The 17,910-nt window shown below is 37.7% G+C and overlaps 1 protein-coding gene across 1 annotated transcript in view; it reads right to left on the reverse strand.

Annotated features, from left to right (window-relative positions):
• Positions 1-570: 570 nt before the first annotated feature.
• The window catches only part of LOC141443676 (uncharacterized), a gene marked incomplete in the record, with an annotated part of 139,862 nt that continues 122,522 nt past the window's right edge, over positions 571-17,910 (reverse strand). The window contains 5 exon segments of the mRNA XM_074109022.1: positions 571-6,710; positions 8,004-8,118; positions 8,577-8,757; positions 9,266-9,343; positions 11,070-11,136. Coding sequence (XP_073965123.1) covers positions 6,538-6,710; positions 8,004-8,118; positions 8,577-8,757; positions 9,266-9,343; positions 11,070-11,136 — 614 coding nt within the window.

Consider the following 17,910-nt stretch of genomic DNA (forward strand, 5'->3'; position numbering starts at 1 on the left):
GAAAAAGGACGGCTGCCATTTACATTTATCTGTGCACTCAAGTCTTAACTACCGTGTCACTAGTGCGGTAAAAAAGCGGTACGGTAATGAGGGTTTTAACGGAGGCGAAATACCGCTAGATGGCGTTAGTAGTGAGGTCCGTTTGACGTTATTAGTTTACTTTGACATTTAGAGACTATATACATCTCTGAATTATTTAGATTAGGAATTTTATTATTAACTCAGGGACTTTATACATCCCCTTGCTATGTTTAAGGCTGTATATTGTTAAGCTTATGGATTTTAAACTTTTATATTTTTAGTTTAAATTCTAGTCACAGGCTCGCGACGTCGAAGTTCCCAAGACGATCACATAGAGCTTATGGGAACGGAAGCAATACCATGCCCTCGGTACCGCTCTGCTTTCAGAGCATGACATGAGTGCGTGTGAGCTAACTTTGGGGGCGGCAGACGTGAACTTGCCTTCGAAATCCAAAAGCTTAATGGTTACTTGACCTGAAATGTATATTTCAGAACTAAATTATTGTTATTATTATTTTAAAATTTATGACGGTGGAAGCATTCTACACATACTACACGTAGATATAGTTTAGATATAGTTAGTGTTTAGTATTGTAACTAAGGGACCCCATACATCCCTGTATTTTTATTATTATTATTTTTTGTATTTTTTTTCCTTTAATTGTATAATATAGTTCTTAAGTATTTTATTTGTAATTATATTATTATGAAAAAATGACTTTCTGCCAAGCTTCTTGCGGCGCATTCTTCTTGGCAATGATGGTCTTTCCGAAAGCGCTGGTAGTTTAAAAGAATGACGTGTAAAAAGTGCCCATTGCGGCCTATTTACTGAATAAATCATTTGAATTTTGAATTTGAATTTTTTGAATTTAACGTTTGACGTTTGCTTGCGATTGGCTCATTTAGTTATTTAACCAATCGCAAGCAAACGTTAAACGGACCTCACGATACTAACGCCATCTAGCGGTATTTCGCCTCTGTGAAAACCCTCATTAGACAGGTGCACAATAAAATGAGAATGGCCGTGGTAATGTAATTGGTCACTTTTACTGTCAATTCAGGTTCTGGAAAATTAGGTACGACGACGAGCGAAGCGTTTTAGGCACAATTGCGACCAATACGCGCGAGCTTAGTTAATTTAGGAAATAATTTGGCCAACAGCTAATAATTTGGCTACCAGTGCTGGTTATGTAAGATGGTAACGTACGAAGAACAATGGTTATTTTCAAAGCATTACATGTCTCTGTTTAATCGAACAAAATAAACAGGGACGGTGTCATAGATATCTCAGCACGGTGAAACACACTAACTACACTTTCATAGCACCGATTGTTTTCTGCTTTAGGGAATTTTTGGGTTCCGCATTTGGACCCTATAAAGATGCATCTTAGATGCGTTTTTTAAGAAGGACTCTAAGGCCCTACGCTAGCTGACTTGGTTTGCACAGAGCGGGTGGCCGCCTGTTGAACAACAGTACGAGCAGCGCTAACTGCGCGCGTCGCGTGCGCAGGATTGTACCTGCACCCGCGCCCGCTAGCGTAGGCCCGTAGTGGGTTAGGATTTTACTTTACTATGGTTTCCTCCGACAATGGACTCTTTTAGCACTATAGCGTCAAATGTCACAGACACATCGTCTATAGAAATAGGACTGCATAATTTTCTTTCTTTCTTTAATTAAAATAAAAGCTTAGATGTAAAATCAAGTCGAGAGCAGAATCGATACATTATTTTAAAACAGGTGATTTTTTTCTATTACCCATCTGCCTGAAAAAGGGTATATTTGTCGAGAGTATGCATTATGTGTCCCATTCCTGGACATTTTTGAGCTGATAATGACTTTAAATGGGTCTTTTAATTTTTTTTATTATGAGAGGAAGGCAAACGAATAAGCCGGTCATCTGATGGGAAATGATCACCGCCCATGAGTACAAACTACTCAAGGGGAGTCATTGGTTCCTTGCCAGCCTTTTAAGAAAGTATAAGCTCTTTACTTGAAAGCCCAAATAGTCAATGTATCGTAATTAATCAATTATGTTCGGTGGCGCTACATAAATTCTTCTAAATTCAAGATGTTGAAAACCACGCCATCTCGTTTCTACAAACGACATTAACGTCGGATGACGCCGTGTAGCGACCCCTAGATGGCGACACTAGTAGGAAACACTTGTCCTGGTGGGAACACATCGTGATCGCTTAACTAAAACTAAACTTAACTAGAGATTCTAAACTAATACTAAACTTAACAATATTTATTTAAACATAATATAAAACTCTTGCATATTTTTACTGGCCGGCAAAATGCTGGTTAAGTCTTTAATAACTAATACAATGAGATAAAATAAAGTGCCAATACTTTTTCTTGTAGTAATTTTTACTTCCATTGACTAATTGTCAAAAAATATCGTCATGGTAGAAGGAACATAAGTAATCACAGTACTAATATATACAAATTGAAAACAATTAGAGAAGGCGCGCGATTTTATTTAGTGAAACAAATGTCGTACTCAATTAATTTGATACTTAGGGGCTGTTTCACCATCCATTGATTAGTGTTAACTGACGGTTAAATGTGATGCCGTCTCTATTTGTTTTGTTTGAAAAGACGGAGACGGCATCACATTTAACCATCACTTAACACTAATCAAGGGATGGTGAAACAGCCCCTTAATATACTAATGTAAAACACTCGCTTTGAGGGACAAATGATCAAAACAATAGTTAAATTAACCGAATTTATAATTAAGGTCAGTAATGTTCTTTTTGATTTGGGTAAAAATAGAACGATGGCTACTTTTTTTGACCTGGTAAAGTTCATGAATTGTGAGCTATAAGGCATTGAATCCTTGTTGTCCATTACGGTCCTTAACATGTCCATGATTGGTGCCGTCACCAATTCACCATGTTGTAGTTTAATAAGCATTCCATATAACCTTTTTTCCTGAGACGGTTAAAATACCACTTAATCAAAAAGCGAAAACAGATAAGTCATGGCCTGTTTTATTACATTTTCTAAGTTATCAAATAAGCAAAATATAAATCGAAAATTTTAAAAATGTAAAAAAGTCGCTTTTTAATTTCACTTCTTTGCAAGATATCACTCAATCGTGGCTTTAGGAAAGGAAAGCCTTGAAGATCCACGTTAAATTTCAATTACATTATTAGAATTTGAAACTTAGGGGCTGTTTCGCCACCCATAAATGTGATGCCGTCTCTATTCGAACACAACAAACAGAGACGGCGTCATATATTTATCCGTTCTAACTTAATCAATGGATGGTGAAACACGGGGGAGTCTGAAGTTCGTCCGTAATAATACTGTGTTAAATAACCTGTTTTTAAACTACTACACAACTTCGTCTAACGAATCGACGAATCTACAGACAATTATCGATACATCACGCATTGCACGCGATTGTCGCAAGCGTATCGACGAATTATGGCACCTCAGGCGACGAGTGTTTTACATAGTATAAGCCTTTTGAACCGCGCGTTTTCATACATAGAGTCGAATATAATTTCTTGAGATCAATATTATAGACAGAATACCCAATTTGAGATCAATACATTGCTTTTAGTAAAATTTTAAGATCATTGTTTATCTATACTGACGAGCAAAAATAACGGGTCAAACTGTACACAAAAATTACACAAAATGAGCCGTTATTTGGACTCAATAGTGTACTATGATTAAATATTCTATGTGTATAAAGCTAGTTACTATTTAATTACAAAAATACTGGCCCCGACGTTACTTTAAAAATAAGTTTATTTGCGCTTTGAAAATTAACAATTTGACAGATCCGAAATATACCTACTATGACGGCATATTACACGACGGCCATAGAAAATGTATGTTAAATTCATTTTTTTTTAGAATGAGACGGTAATTCTTACTACTAGGGTATAAGGACCTTTCCAACCATTTTCTTCTATTCTGGAGGACAGCTAAATTAAATAAACACGATAAACTGAATTAACAACGGTTGTATACATTATTATTTATTTAATACTAACCTAAGGTCAGATGGCAAAAAACTTTTAAAAGCGCAAATTCACTAAACTATAAAACCTATATTTATATAAAAATCTGAAACAAAACAATACGTTCTTCGAACACTAAAAGTTTTAAGTACAAAAAATATACTTTTATTACTTAAAATATAGGAATATATTTCTTACATCTATTTTAACTAATATTGCCATGACTGCCCTGTATTTTTTTTCCTGGAACTTTTTTTGAGCACAAGCATATAATCTAAATCTACATTAAATTATCTTCAAGACAATTCTACGTAAATCCTTAAAAAAAATCTAAAACTGGCAAATATACTGAACTTACTTCCCCACAATTCGTCTAAAGTTCGTTCTTAAACACTTGACTATAAAATAAAAATGTCCTATTTTACCAATCACCGTTGGAAATCTTCGTGTTTCTATAATACGGTATTTGACAACCCCTAAATTGGCCATGTGTTATATATTATTATGAAAATATAGGTATACAGACATTGTTTAGCAAAGAGAAAACTTAAATCGGTTGAAAATTGGATTAAAAGTGACTTTTTTGAAAAATCTATGTACCTGTCTCTTTTTCCAACGCTTTTCTCTATGCAGCAAGTATGGCGCTACTTGCGGGTGACCTCTCATGCAAGTATGCCTTTCTCTGTCTAATCTTGAATTTCAAACCTTTATAACTTTGTTACCTGTAAAGGTAGCTTAAAAATTGTTTCTCTATACGATAACAGGCATAGTGAAGTTTTAATTTATATTATAAAACGTAAAAAAATAGTCAAATACCGTATTAATAAGTTTTTGTGACAAGCTAGTTAGCGCTAAATAGTATGGCGAGCTCCGTGTGAGAACTTTGACATTGGCGTCATGTTTGTGATTGGTTAAATAACTATGAGCCAATCGCAAGCGCAAGCAACGCAAAACGGAACTCGCGATACTAACGCCATCTAGTGATAATCCGCCAGTGAAACTCTCATTTACTTGACTCCAATAGCTTCTTAACTCCTCAAAGTCCACGACTCGAGCGTGGCCTTCACCCCAATGAGGGCTATCGTTTTTTGTCTCACTAGATGGCGCACTGTTGCGTGAGGTTTTTAAGTATGGTTTTGAAAGTCTGTTATTAGGGGCGTGGAAACAAAGTTTAGATTAAAATCATATTTAATACACCTTCAAACCGTACCATATAAATATCGAGCATGCCACAGTGTTGCATAGTCCCCGTTTTGTTCGGAAAAAAGGGAGGAAAAAGGTTTCCGAAAGACAAAACTGTCTCAAAACACAGACATTCATTGCCCGGGACCGCATATTTGCCATAATTAATTACAGATATTGCAAAATATTCACAAAAAATTATTCTAATTCTAAATAAACCCGCGTAGCTCACCCAAAAACTATGAGATTTGACATTTCGGAGACCTCACGCTACACTAGCGCCTCTAGCGGCGAATTCATTCGCGATAGCCCTCATTGCATACGTTAGAAACACGACATCCAAAACACAAATTACAGACAGCTATTGGCAACATAGAACTTTACGTCTGTACGAAATAAAATTAAAATATATTTCACAAAAAAACTATAGTATAAAATATTCGACTTCACATAAAAAAATAACTAAAAATATAAATGTAACTGTTACTGGCCCTAGTTTAACTAAATTAATCAATAATGCCACGTGAAATTAAAGTTCTATTCTACAACTGAAAGAAGAAAAAAATTTATTGTAAAGTTGATATGAAAGAGACGCCCTTTTTTGTTAGCCAACCATACATTCACAGATGTAAGCCTGTTTTAACCGTAGTACGAAAAACTGATACTAGATAGCGCTAGGCAGTGTGGCCACATACGCTTAAGTTCATTACGCTCGGTGTATTTACGAATGAAAAATTGATACTGAGCGTAATTGACTTTAGTTTTTACTGTTACGGTTTATAATAATTCAGTCACATTGCACTTGATAGAGAAAGACATATGGACAGATTTAGATTAGTTTTTAAAAACACTACGAGATGGCGCTGTCGGCTGTTAGTTTAATATAAAAATGGCGCCCTACGTCTAGCACGTAGTTATAGGCTTGTTTCTTAAATTTAAGAAAAAAACATTTAATTTACACTTTTTTTTTTCATTGTACCTTCTTTATTATTGTACGTATGAAATTTCAAGTGAATCGGAACATTGGATGTGGGTTCTAGTGGTATTGCAAGATAAAGTTTGAGTTGAGCTGGGGCCGCAGTGGAGTGGAGTTTGTGGAGTACATTTTCCGAGTTGTGTAGAGTTGACCCTTTCAACAGTTTTTATGGTGTCGTTCGTAGTTCCAAACTCCGCTACTAGATGGCATTAGTGGCGCCTCATGTTCAGCCTCAGATGATCGGAGTGCGCAAAAGCTCGTCGACACAATAGGCACGAGAATATACATTTACTGACTGCGTGGTGTAGAGTTGACCCTCTTCATAGTTTTTTAATGTGGCATCAATCCATAGTTCCAAAATCTGCTACTAGATGTCGTTAGTGGCGCCGCATGTGTAGCCCTAGATGATCGGAGCGCGCAAAAGCGCGTCGACACAGCGGACACGAGAACGGCCTATGGCCGGTGTGTTTACGCGTGTGTCGCGTCAGTTCGTCGGAGCGAGCAAAGCGCCATCCGCAGCCCGCCCACATACACGAGTAGGGTTTCTCACCTGGAAATATAGATGGCGATGTTCACTACGCTATTTCACGAAACTACAATTTACAAGCGGTAGTCTTTGTTTAACATTATGCATTAAAAATAGACTACCGCTCGTAAATTGTAACTTGTAGCTTCGTGAAATGGGCCTCTGAAAGAAAAATCGTGCAAGTTGAATTACATTGCGAGGTCGTGAAGCCAACGAGTTTATAGTGGTGAGTCGAGCGCCGCAATGTAATGCAACTAGCACGATTTTTTGCAGCTCCACGCTTTATGTGTAAGGTCCGTTCGTATTTCCATCATTATCTTAGTTTAAAAACAAACGGCTAAGTGCGTGTCGGGCCACGCGCAATATCATAATCATAATCAGGCCGAAGACGTCCACCGTTAAACAAAGGCCTAGAACGCCACAATGAACGACAACTCACCACTTGCATGCACCGGGTGCCTTTCACGATGTCGTAGTTCCACCTAGTGGTAGGCCTGCTAACGCTCCGCCTTTCGGTTAACGGTCGTCACTTGGGGCCCTTTCTCCCACAACGGTTATCTGTTCTTCGAGCGATGTGGCCCGCCCATTGCCACTTCAAGTTGTATATTCTTCGAGCTAGGGCGGTTTTAGAGTATCGTTTTTGAAAGCGCGTGTACGCGCGCACAGGTGTGGTTTTGTTTTCTTCGAGCGTTGTTGCGCATATAAGCTAGTATAAGCGCGAGCGAGAACATGTCATTACATTAATACAGTATTACAGTAATATTATTTAATAGCATGATATTGCGGGGCCACGATGTCAACTAGTTTAAGTAAAAAAAAAAAACATACTACTAGAATGATTTTACTAGAATAATCTAAATATATTATTGTCTAACGTACTTGAACTTGATGGTAGAAAGAAGATAGTAAATGCGATAGCGAGCGCCCAGGCGGTAGACAATATGGCCTCCAGGCCTTAATCAAAACTTTCTCCCTTCGGGTGTCGGGGCGACCAGCTCCCGGCATCGCGTTTTGCAAAAATGAGAAGCCAGAATAGTTCTAACGGTTTTTATTTATTTAATTGAAATACGACTCCTAGCCGAGTCCGGGAGCCGGTCGCCCGACACAACAGAGTTTTTCCAAAATGGCCCTGGCACATGACAGTAAATTTTAAATTTGTTCCCGACACCCGAAGCACAAACGAATCAACGCGTTCTTTGACAGTCCGTCGCAAGAGATGGCGTTAGTAGCGTGACACAAACTTTGATGGGGTCGATTCCACGTCTATATAAGCCAACGCTAGTACGAAAATAGACTTTATTTCAAAGTAAATGTTACCTGTGTGCGTCCGTTTATGCGCTTTAAGGTGTGAACTCTTCGTGTAAACCTTGTGGCAGCCAGCCACGTCGCATTTATGCAGTCTCCGTCGGTTCTGCTCGTCGTTGTCTTCTTCCTAAAATACATAACTTTTGTATTGTATAATTCTTTACTGTATGTAACTGTCACAGTTACATAGGGTATAAATATTTCAATATGGCATCCGCAAAAAAATATAATTTCTATTGTAACATTAAGGGTATCAAATGAAAGCTAATAATTAGCCCATTCTAAATAAGTATAGTACCATTTTCACAGAAATATTAAAAAAGTATGAAATAAAACAATAAATTTTGGAAAATCAATAAATCCGACTGCCTTAAAAAGGTAAAAAGAAGAAAACAAGTCTAGTAGTTTAGATGTCTATTCAGTAGCTAACTTAAAGTTCAACTGTCGGGACCCATACAAATCGTGACCAGCTCAAAAATTCTAAGTAATGGGTCTAGCCTGTTGAACTTTAAGTTAGCTACTTTGAGTTCTACAACCACTCGACTTAGTATTTTAGTGTTTTTTGCTTATTTTTTTTCTTCTTACCTTTTTCCTCTCAAGCTGATTCAAAGGTGCAGTAAGAGCTGTCTGCAGCGCGGAGTTTAGGAAAAAGTTCTTTATGTCCTCTGTGTTAAGGGTTGGTTTCATATGCGACAAGGGAAAGGGGAGAGGGGGCACAAAGGGCTTTTCGAGGGGGAGTGGTATCTGCGGTGTCGGTGGTTTGAGTCTGGAAAGAAAATAAAATTAAAGTTAGTTAGTTTAAAAAAAAATGGCTCTGGTTTATGCCAGTGTTAGAGTGTTTTGCCGTTGTAAGGTAAAAATATTATATCTATTCGAACCACTCGAAAATATTTTAACACGGCCTTATTACGTCGGATTAAGAGCCTGTGGTACATATTTTCGAAGGGTTAGATAACTTCATATTTTGGCACACGACTGTCCTGGTGGATGAAGTTATAAAAGTAAATAATATGGCGTTGTAAGTTCAGTACAGTAATTTCATAAACTGACCACGCACATTATAACTCCTCCAAAGTTCAATATCTCAAAAACGGATAAACCGATTTTGATAAAGTCTATGAACCATCGCTAGGAAACCTGGTTTCAAATAAAAAAACTGCATTCAAATCAGTTCACCTTTAAGAGCAACGGTGCCACAGACAGACACACATAGCGGTCAAACTTATACCACCCCTCTTTTTGCGTCGGGGGTTAATAAAAAATAAGTGGCTTACTTGTGCGTGTTGTTTTTAGGTTTCCTCGCGTTCCGGAGGTCTGGGCCCACCTTAATTTTAGGCATGGCGTGACTCGATCTGTAAACACAATAATAATATTTGTATTCTTATCAAACGACCGACGGCAGGACAGCCCCATCTCCCAGGCTATTTCAGCAAATTGACAGGTGCGAGTACTACTTTCATAGAGAGCCGAAACGTTACAATTGTAATGGTGCTCCCACACTGGATGTTCGTAAAAAAAAACGGTTTGAGAAAAATGCCAAAAACGGAACCCTTATAATTTCGCCATGTCTGTCTGTCTGTCCGTCCGTCCGCGGCTTTGCTCAGGGACTATCAATGCTTTTTTTTAAGGTACTTACCTACCTGCCATAGACGTAAAGAGGGGGAGTTTTTTTTTCTCATCAAATCTTGTAGTGTGGGATATCGTTGGATAGGTCTTTTAAAACAAAATAATCCAGTTGGTACTTCATACTAGAAAATGGAAAAATAAAGGATATGGTGTCCCCATACAAGATAATTTAGTCGCAAAAGAGATTATGCACATTGCAACCTCTTTATCATTACCTATAATGTTAATGATAAAGAGGTTGCAATGTGCATAATTTTGAAAAAAATATATATTGTAGGCCTTTATATGCAATTACCTAACAAAAAGCTGTTGGTGTCGCTCTTCTAGAAAGCAAGAAAAAAAAATACTGAAGTTTTATTTCCTACATTTATCCAAGTTTTTTTTTTGGAAAAACAAAATATTATTTAAAGAATATGTGAGTCTCTATTCATAAATTACTGTTCTAAAAGATTACGTAGCTCGCATTAGCTGATGAGGAAAAAAAAACATTTTTGTGAAAAGTTAAAAAAATAATATCTCAGAAAATAACAAAGATAGGAAGCTGAAACTTACAGGAAATAATACTTGTCATGAGGGCTCTTATTAAAAAAAATACAGTGAACGTTTGGTGAAAGGGCCGCTTTTCCATGCAAACACGCTACGCTCTTTGCACTACTACCAACTTAGGTCATAATAGACACTTTTCAGAATATCGTAATTCATAACGTTGTCACTAAGATATGTTTGTACCTACTCACAATGCTAGTTGTCATATTTTCTTTCATTCATAAACATCAATTTCAATAAACTTGTTAATCATAACATTAAAACATCGATACAGCTTTTTTACGTTAATTTAATGTTAATGCGATGTTTGAAAGTTTTTATATGCTATTATCAATATGGAGGAGAATATAAACAAATATAAATAGGCCGAGATGATGATATTGATAAAATTATTTACTTAAGTTGTAATTATCCTACTTTAATGGTGGCAGTTTGGTTTTGAAGTGGTCGCAGTTCTAACCTAACCTAACCTACTTTTCTGGCAGCTGTGTGGTTTTGACGAGATCGCAGTTCTAACCTAATCTTTATTAATGGCAGTAGTTTGGTTCTGTAGGGGTTGCAGTTCTAACCTAACCTAACCTACTTTACTGGTAGCAGTATGGTTCTGAGGGTATGATTCGGAGTTATGAACGGTAGTAATGGTGACTAAGTAGGTATTAATAGTGAGTATTGTGACAGAAAATTGTATGACAAACATTTTCGGAGTTCCAATAATCGGGGTTGAAAAACTATGCCAACTTTGGCGCACCCAATATTTATAAGTGGAAAACTGAAAATGGACAACTTTTTGAAAAATAGTCGTTATGCTAAATGAATTTCGGGCAAACAAGATTATGCCAGATGAGGGGTGCCCTTGTAGCCTCATACCTAAAATGCGGAGTACGTCCGTCCTGCTATGGTACTCACTCAATTGGTAGTTGCGTCGTAACCGGACCATCTTTGATGACTTTCGATGACGTGGTCGAAGCAGTGGCTGAAACAAAAAAAAAACTATACGTTAATATCAATTAAATAAATCCATCACAATTGGTCAAAGATCGCGCCGAAATGGACACCTCTTCTGCTATCCCTGCGATATGAGTTTCGGTGATACGATATTATTCCAAACGGATTGATTGGATAATTTTCCCATAACCTAACAAACAAAAAGTTGGAAAACCGGCGACCGGCGAACCGCATTCAAATCGGTGAGCTACGGTGCCACAGACAGACAGATACACAAACTTATAACACCGCTCTTATTGCGTTGGGGGTTAAAAAAGGTAAATCAGAGGGGATTACAGGTCCGACGGGGGGCGGCCTCTCAGTACAACTATACTATACTAGCTTTTGCCCGCGGCTTCACCCGCGTGAAATTTATCGCGCGCTGCTCCCTCGGGAACTGTGCATTTTTCTGGGATATAAAGTAGCCTATCCTAGCCAAAATTCACGTCGATCTGTCGCTCCGTTTCGACGTGAAAGACAGACAAACATACAAACACACTTTCGCATTAATAATATTAGTATAGTATGGATTCAGCGTACTGCCTTCCGGCCTGCAGCCAGTTTTTGCTAGCAATAAATTATACTTGTAACTGGCAGCGGCGAGCCACAAAGCGGCCTGTTTTTGCTTAGGGCTTCTTGTTTACGGGGCTGCAAGACTTCCCATCCATACTTAATATTATAAATGTGAAAGTGTGTGTGTGTTTGTATGTTTGTCCGTCTTTCACGTCAAAACGGAGCGACGGATCGAAGTGATTTTTGGCATATAAATAGCTAATGGGCCAGAGAGTGACATAGGCTACTTTTTATCTCGGAGAAATGCACAGTTCCCGAGGAAACAGCCCGCGATAACCGAATACCACGCGGGCGGAGCCGCGGGCAAAAGCTAGTTAATGACATAAGACATAACCCAACCAACAAAAAGTTGGAAAACCCTGACTGTCACTTAAAAGTTCAATATCTCAAAAACGGCTAAACCGATTTTTATGAAACATGTCTAAGAACCATCGCTAAAAAACCTGATTTCAATTTAAAAAAAACGGCATCCAAATACACCCGTTTAAGAGCTACGGTGCCACAGACAGACACACATAGCGGTTAACACCCCTCTTTTTGCGTCGGGGGCTAAAAAGGCACCAAATTGGAGTTCCTTGCCCTTATGTCACATCGGAAAAAAAAACTGTATGCTCTTCATAATAGGAGTAAAAAGGAAATAAAGCCCGTAGCTCTTAAACGGGTGGACCGATTTGAATGCGGTTTTTATTATTTGAAAGCAGGTTTTCTAGCGACGGTTCTTAGACATGTTTAATCAAAATCTCTTTAGCCGTTTAATCTCTTTAGTGACAAAGTCGGGGGTTTCCCAAATCTTTGTTGGTTAGGTTATCTTCCTTTTAGTTTTTGAGGCAGTCGGGTTTTTACGCTTCATTTTTAGCCCGCGTTTCCTTTAGGACTAAAAAAAGTTCTTCGATAATGTATATAATACTTACTTATACTTCTCAGAGGTTTGCAAGTATTGCCAATACAAAATTTAGAAATAGAAACTAAACATTTCCGAACCAAAGCCAAGTTACTACGCACAACCGCTTCAAAACTTTTTTATAATCGGAAGTTTCTTTTCACGCCATCTTGCTTAACATTAGCAACCGTTTGAAGTGGCCAGTGCTCGCGCGAATTAGGTGTTTTTTAGTGCCGCCCAGGAATGTAGGCGCGCGTAAACGTAAATCGGATAAATGGATAATGGCAGCGGCGCTTGTACGGTAAAACACCCAATGGGTTTTGCGTTATTATCTTGTCTGTAGTTCTTACTAATGCAGCGGCTTGGCGGGAAATAGGGAGTGGATCTGATCCATCATTAAGGTTCCGTATCTGAAGAGTGAAAAAATGAACCTATTATACCATACATTAGTCGCTACGTTGTCGAAACAATGTTCAAAAACGTTACATTCATATTGTACTGACCATATTTTGTTTATTTGTTTGTTTACACTCTTTATTGTACAAAAAGGAAAAACATAAAGGTTACAGAAAAAAAAAGTTTAAAGGCGAATCATTATTAATATTACTGGAAGGGGAGTATTTTTTTACGAAATTTGATTTATCAGCGTATCGGTATTTCTTAGTAAAATATACATGTTTAATAAGAAACATTATCACCAAACTACAAGTTACTAGTCAACTTACTTATTCACTTTTCAAATCAGGTTTCCTAGCGATGGTTTTTAGCCATGTTTTATCAAAATCGGTTCAGCCGTTTCAATCGGGAAGGTATTTTTTTTGATCCCCCTTAACCACAATAAAATATTATAGCTTCAATCGTTCAGCTGTATAACGTATGTGACAGACAACAGAGGAACAGACTATATAGGGCTCCGTTTAGACCCTTCTGGTACGGAACCCTAAAAACACACACTACAAATATTCCTAATTATAATATTATTAGGATTAACATAAGAGCGTTTTCAAATTACACGATCCGATATAGTGCCCTTAGTGTATGTTTTCGGTTACAAAATAAGTCTCGATCGCGTTCGCGATAAAATCTCAATTTGTATGGAAACACGAACATCGCAAACGTTCCGCTAGAGGCGCTAACTAACACTTAACAACTTAAACACTCACACTACACTCTCACTCACTTTAACTTACTTACTGATCATATTTCATACATTTTACTTGCCCCGATATCGTATCGACATCCGATACCAATATCGGATCGGATAATCTGAAAACGCTCTAACAGCGACTGCAGGGCTACTACGAAACTCGAAACTCGAAATTCGTGTCGTGCGGTCCCTCGTGACACTTATACTGTTTAATAAGAGAGCGAGAGGGACCGCACGACACTAACTTCGTGTTTCGAGTTTCGTAGTAGCCCTGCTGATCTAGTTATTTGGAAGCGCGACTCCGAAGGGCAGCGAGCGGGTATTGTCACCGCGACATCCTTTCTAACGACCGGGTTGGATGATCGCTATAGATCGCTGGATGGGACACTTAGAGCCACTAGCGCAGTCAAGGGTTAAACAAACTCATTTAAAAAATGTAATTTTTAACACAAGCTTTGTTGGTGACTGTACTTGTGAATTTCAAGTCAATCCAATCTCTGGAAGTGGGTCAAAATGAACTGCAAAAGTTAACCCAGCAACAACAAAAAACAGGGCAAGTTAAATAAAAACTTAATAAGCATAAGAATTATTTATTCGCAATTGGGAAAGAAAATAAAAATTATACAAGTTGACAGGGTAAAATGATAACAAACTAACCAACTTAGAAAATATCTCAACGGCTGGGCTCAATTATTAAGACTCCGCTGTCCGTCCGTCAGTCAGTCACCGGGCTGTATCTCATGAACTGTGATGCCGTTATAACAATAAATACTAAAAAAAAATAAAATAAATATTTAAAGGGGGCTTCCATACAACAAACGTGATTTTTTATTGCCGTTTTTTAGGGTTCCGGATCCAAAATGGCAAAAACGGAACCCTTATAGTTTCGCCATGTCTGTCTGTCTGTCTGTCTGTCGTCTGTCCGTCCGCGGCTTTGCTCAGGGACTATTAATGGTAGAAAGCTGTAATTTTGCACGGATATATGTAAACTATGCCGATAAAATGGTACAATAAAAAAGTATAAAAAATTTTTTTACGGTACCTCCCATAGACGTAAAGTGGGGGTGATTTTTTTTTCTCATCCAACCCTATAGTGTGGGATATCGTTGGGTAGGTCTTTTAAAACCATTAGGGGTTTGCCAAGACGATTTTTCGGTTCAGCGATTTGTTTGCGAAATATTAAACTTTACAGTGCAAATTTTCATTAAATTCGAGCGTCCCCCCCCCCCTCTAAAATCTAAACCGGTGGGTGGAAAAATTTGAAAAAATTCAGGATGGTAGTAAGTATATCAAACTTTCAAGGAAAACTATAACGGCTAAGTTTGCTTTAATTATTAGTATTTTAAGAGTAAATAGAAAGAAAGAAAGAAAATACATTTATTTAACGCATATAGAGACATACATGACAGTGAACAGGTCCCCACTCAGCATAATGCCACGGCAAGCCAATAGCAGCCTAAGGTATCATTAAATATTACTTAATTTTTCGTAATGGCTACGGAACCCTATTTTGGGCGTGTCCGACACGCACTTGGCCGGTTTTTTTTATCAAACATAGCTAAGAACAATCTAAAGGAAACTCGCTTTCACGTTAATAAACTGTATCGAAATCCTTCTATCACTTTGAGAGCTATGATGATGATGAATGGTGTCTCGTTTTCATAAACGACGTTAAATGCGCTAAATATAGACATCCCATAGGCTTTTACTTTGACTACGATGCCACAGACAGACAGACCCTGGTGTCAAACTTATTACACCCCTCTTTTTCGTTGGGGGTTTTAACTTATTAAATAGACACTTCTAGCAGCTCTACATTGCGATCCGTGTTATTATGACACTACTGGACGAGTATTGTGTATGCCCTTCTGTGCATTACCTTATTGCACACTAACTGCAACACACTCAACACTCAGGAAAGACTAAACGCCTATTAGCTTCTAAGATAAAGATCTTGTTTCTCTTGCCCTGTCATCGTTCGAAGGTAAACAGGAAAAAATCCCTTTACGGGATCAGTTCGCCTTTATTACATCTGTTTCTTATTGTAATTAGTTTTTTACGTGTCTTATGTAATAGGGTAAGGGTAGTTTCATGGGATAAACCATATTACAAGCTCTTATTTAGTTTCACCTGTCCCGTTGTCTGTCTGTCTGTAATCGAATCTTGCAAGTTAAATTCGACCAACTTCCAGTAGTTGGATTGACTTGAAATTTGGTATACTTATGTAAATTGCGTGACAATACAATAATCTGGTAGTGACATCCTGGTAGTCCGGCCAGGATCGTCACCACGGGACAGAACTCTTCAACGGTTAAGGGCATCGGCTGAAATTTGGTATGAAAATGTAGTTTGAGTGACATACAAGTACAGACAGCAAAAAAGGCTTGTATTAAAAATGTTTTTTTTTCACCAAAAACTTATTATTGAGTATATTTAGTCCTTCAGTTAGATTATTAGCAAAGTATTGGACAAGTATTTTTTCTGTTGTCAATCAAACAAAAAATGACAAACATGAAGCGCTTGGGGAGTGGGAGTCCATGACGTTACGCCCTGCTAAAAAGCGTAGCACGGATTGACGCCACGGAGAACATTCACTGTAACCGTATTTTAAATTTACAACAGGAAAAAAATGTATTTTTCGGAAACTGTCCGATTATGTACACTAAAGATTTATACACCGTGTTTTTATAGAGTTCCGTTAACTTCGGCAGACGGCTCAGTTCATTGATAGACTCTACCTGGTAATCAACTTTATAGTCATATATATTTGAACATTTATTATTTTTCATACATATACGAGTAATAACTTCGAAGTCATTGTCAAACGTCAAATTATAAAATTTACAAACTTGGCGAGTGACATTGACGTGACACGTAAAAGAGACACCATAAAAACTCACTTTTTTAACTGTCTTTTGCCAATATGTGTAAATTAATATATTTTTTTATTAAGGACAATAAACAGACGTAATAAATTAAGAACCTTCAATTGTTTTACTGCGCATAATTAATTATCTTAATTCTTGATTAGTTATCTTTTAAACAGTAACTGTTAGGCCACCAGTGTCTTATAGAAATTAACTTCATTTAACCTGTTGAATGTTCCCTAAAAATTATCGGAAAACAAAAATAACACGGTGTACAACGCAATACCTAAACCCTTCTTCCTGCGTCGGGGGTTGAAAGCGGCCATAGATAAGGGACACGCGTACTCGCCTATCTCTAAAGCCTACTTATGGCACCGCATGCGCATGCAGCGAGTGTCAAACATCAGCACAACTATTCCTTTCACCGCGTCCAATCTATTTCGCAATTTGCGTAGAGATCTTCCGATTAGAGTCTCCGTGACCACCCAGGAGCTAAATTTGGAGTTATTCGAATGTACACATTGTTGTTTGATCCAGTTTCCCACGCTGCGAGATTTACATACGTATGTAAATCAGAGTCGAACGCTGAATTAACTGTCGAGAAAATAACGTGGACACTGAGAAATGGTGGGACTAGTGTTTCAAACGATTAGAATTGTAGTCTGAAATTTTCCTCCGAAATTTAAAGTCCTTTTTACCCGCTGACCGAAGGAGGGTTATGTTTTTCGAGCATATGTATGTATTGTATGTCTATACTTTGGTCCTTATATTATTAGCTTTTCTATAACCGGCGTTCTATGTTCAACTGTTTACTGATTACTACGCCTATTTGGGAACCGATTTCAATTATTATTTTTTGTTTTAAAGAATATACCTGCTTGTTGGTTCCACAGTTACTATGATGGGATCCTAAGGAAATCGAGGGCAACCTCAAATTTTATAAGCGGATAGCTTTCTACAATTATTTTAATGTTTAAAAACATTACACAAATTATTAGATTGTTTGCAATTAGCCGTCAATCGAAGTTGACGGAAATCAAACAAAACACAGCGTATATTATAACACAGGAATTGTTTTAGTTCCATAAACTTTTCAAGACGCTTCATAAACTTAAATCGTAACGATCTAATCTGTACTATATACAAGCTGCAGCAATAACATAGCTTGTTTTCATCAGTCGCCGCGAGTTGCAACATACACTATGTTCTAAGAATCACTACCGAATAATATAAATTCGCGCGTAATTGTGGGGTAAAGTGTGAAAATCAATATGGTAGCGTGGTCTAAGCTATAAG

Source organism: Choristoneura fumiferana, chromosome 28, assembly GCF_025370935.1.
Source record: "Choristoneura fumiferana chromosome 28, NRCan_CFum_1, whole genome shotgun sequence".
In the NCBI taxonomy this organism is placed as follows: Eukaryota; Metazoa; Arthropoda; class Insecta; order Lepidoptera; family Tortricidae; genus Choristoneura; species Choristoneura fumiferana.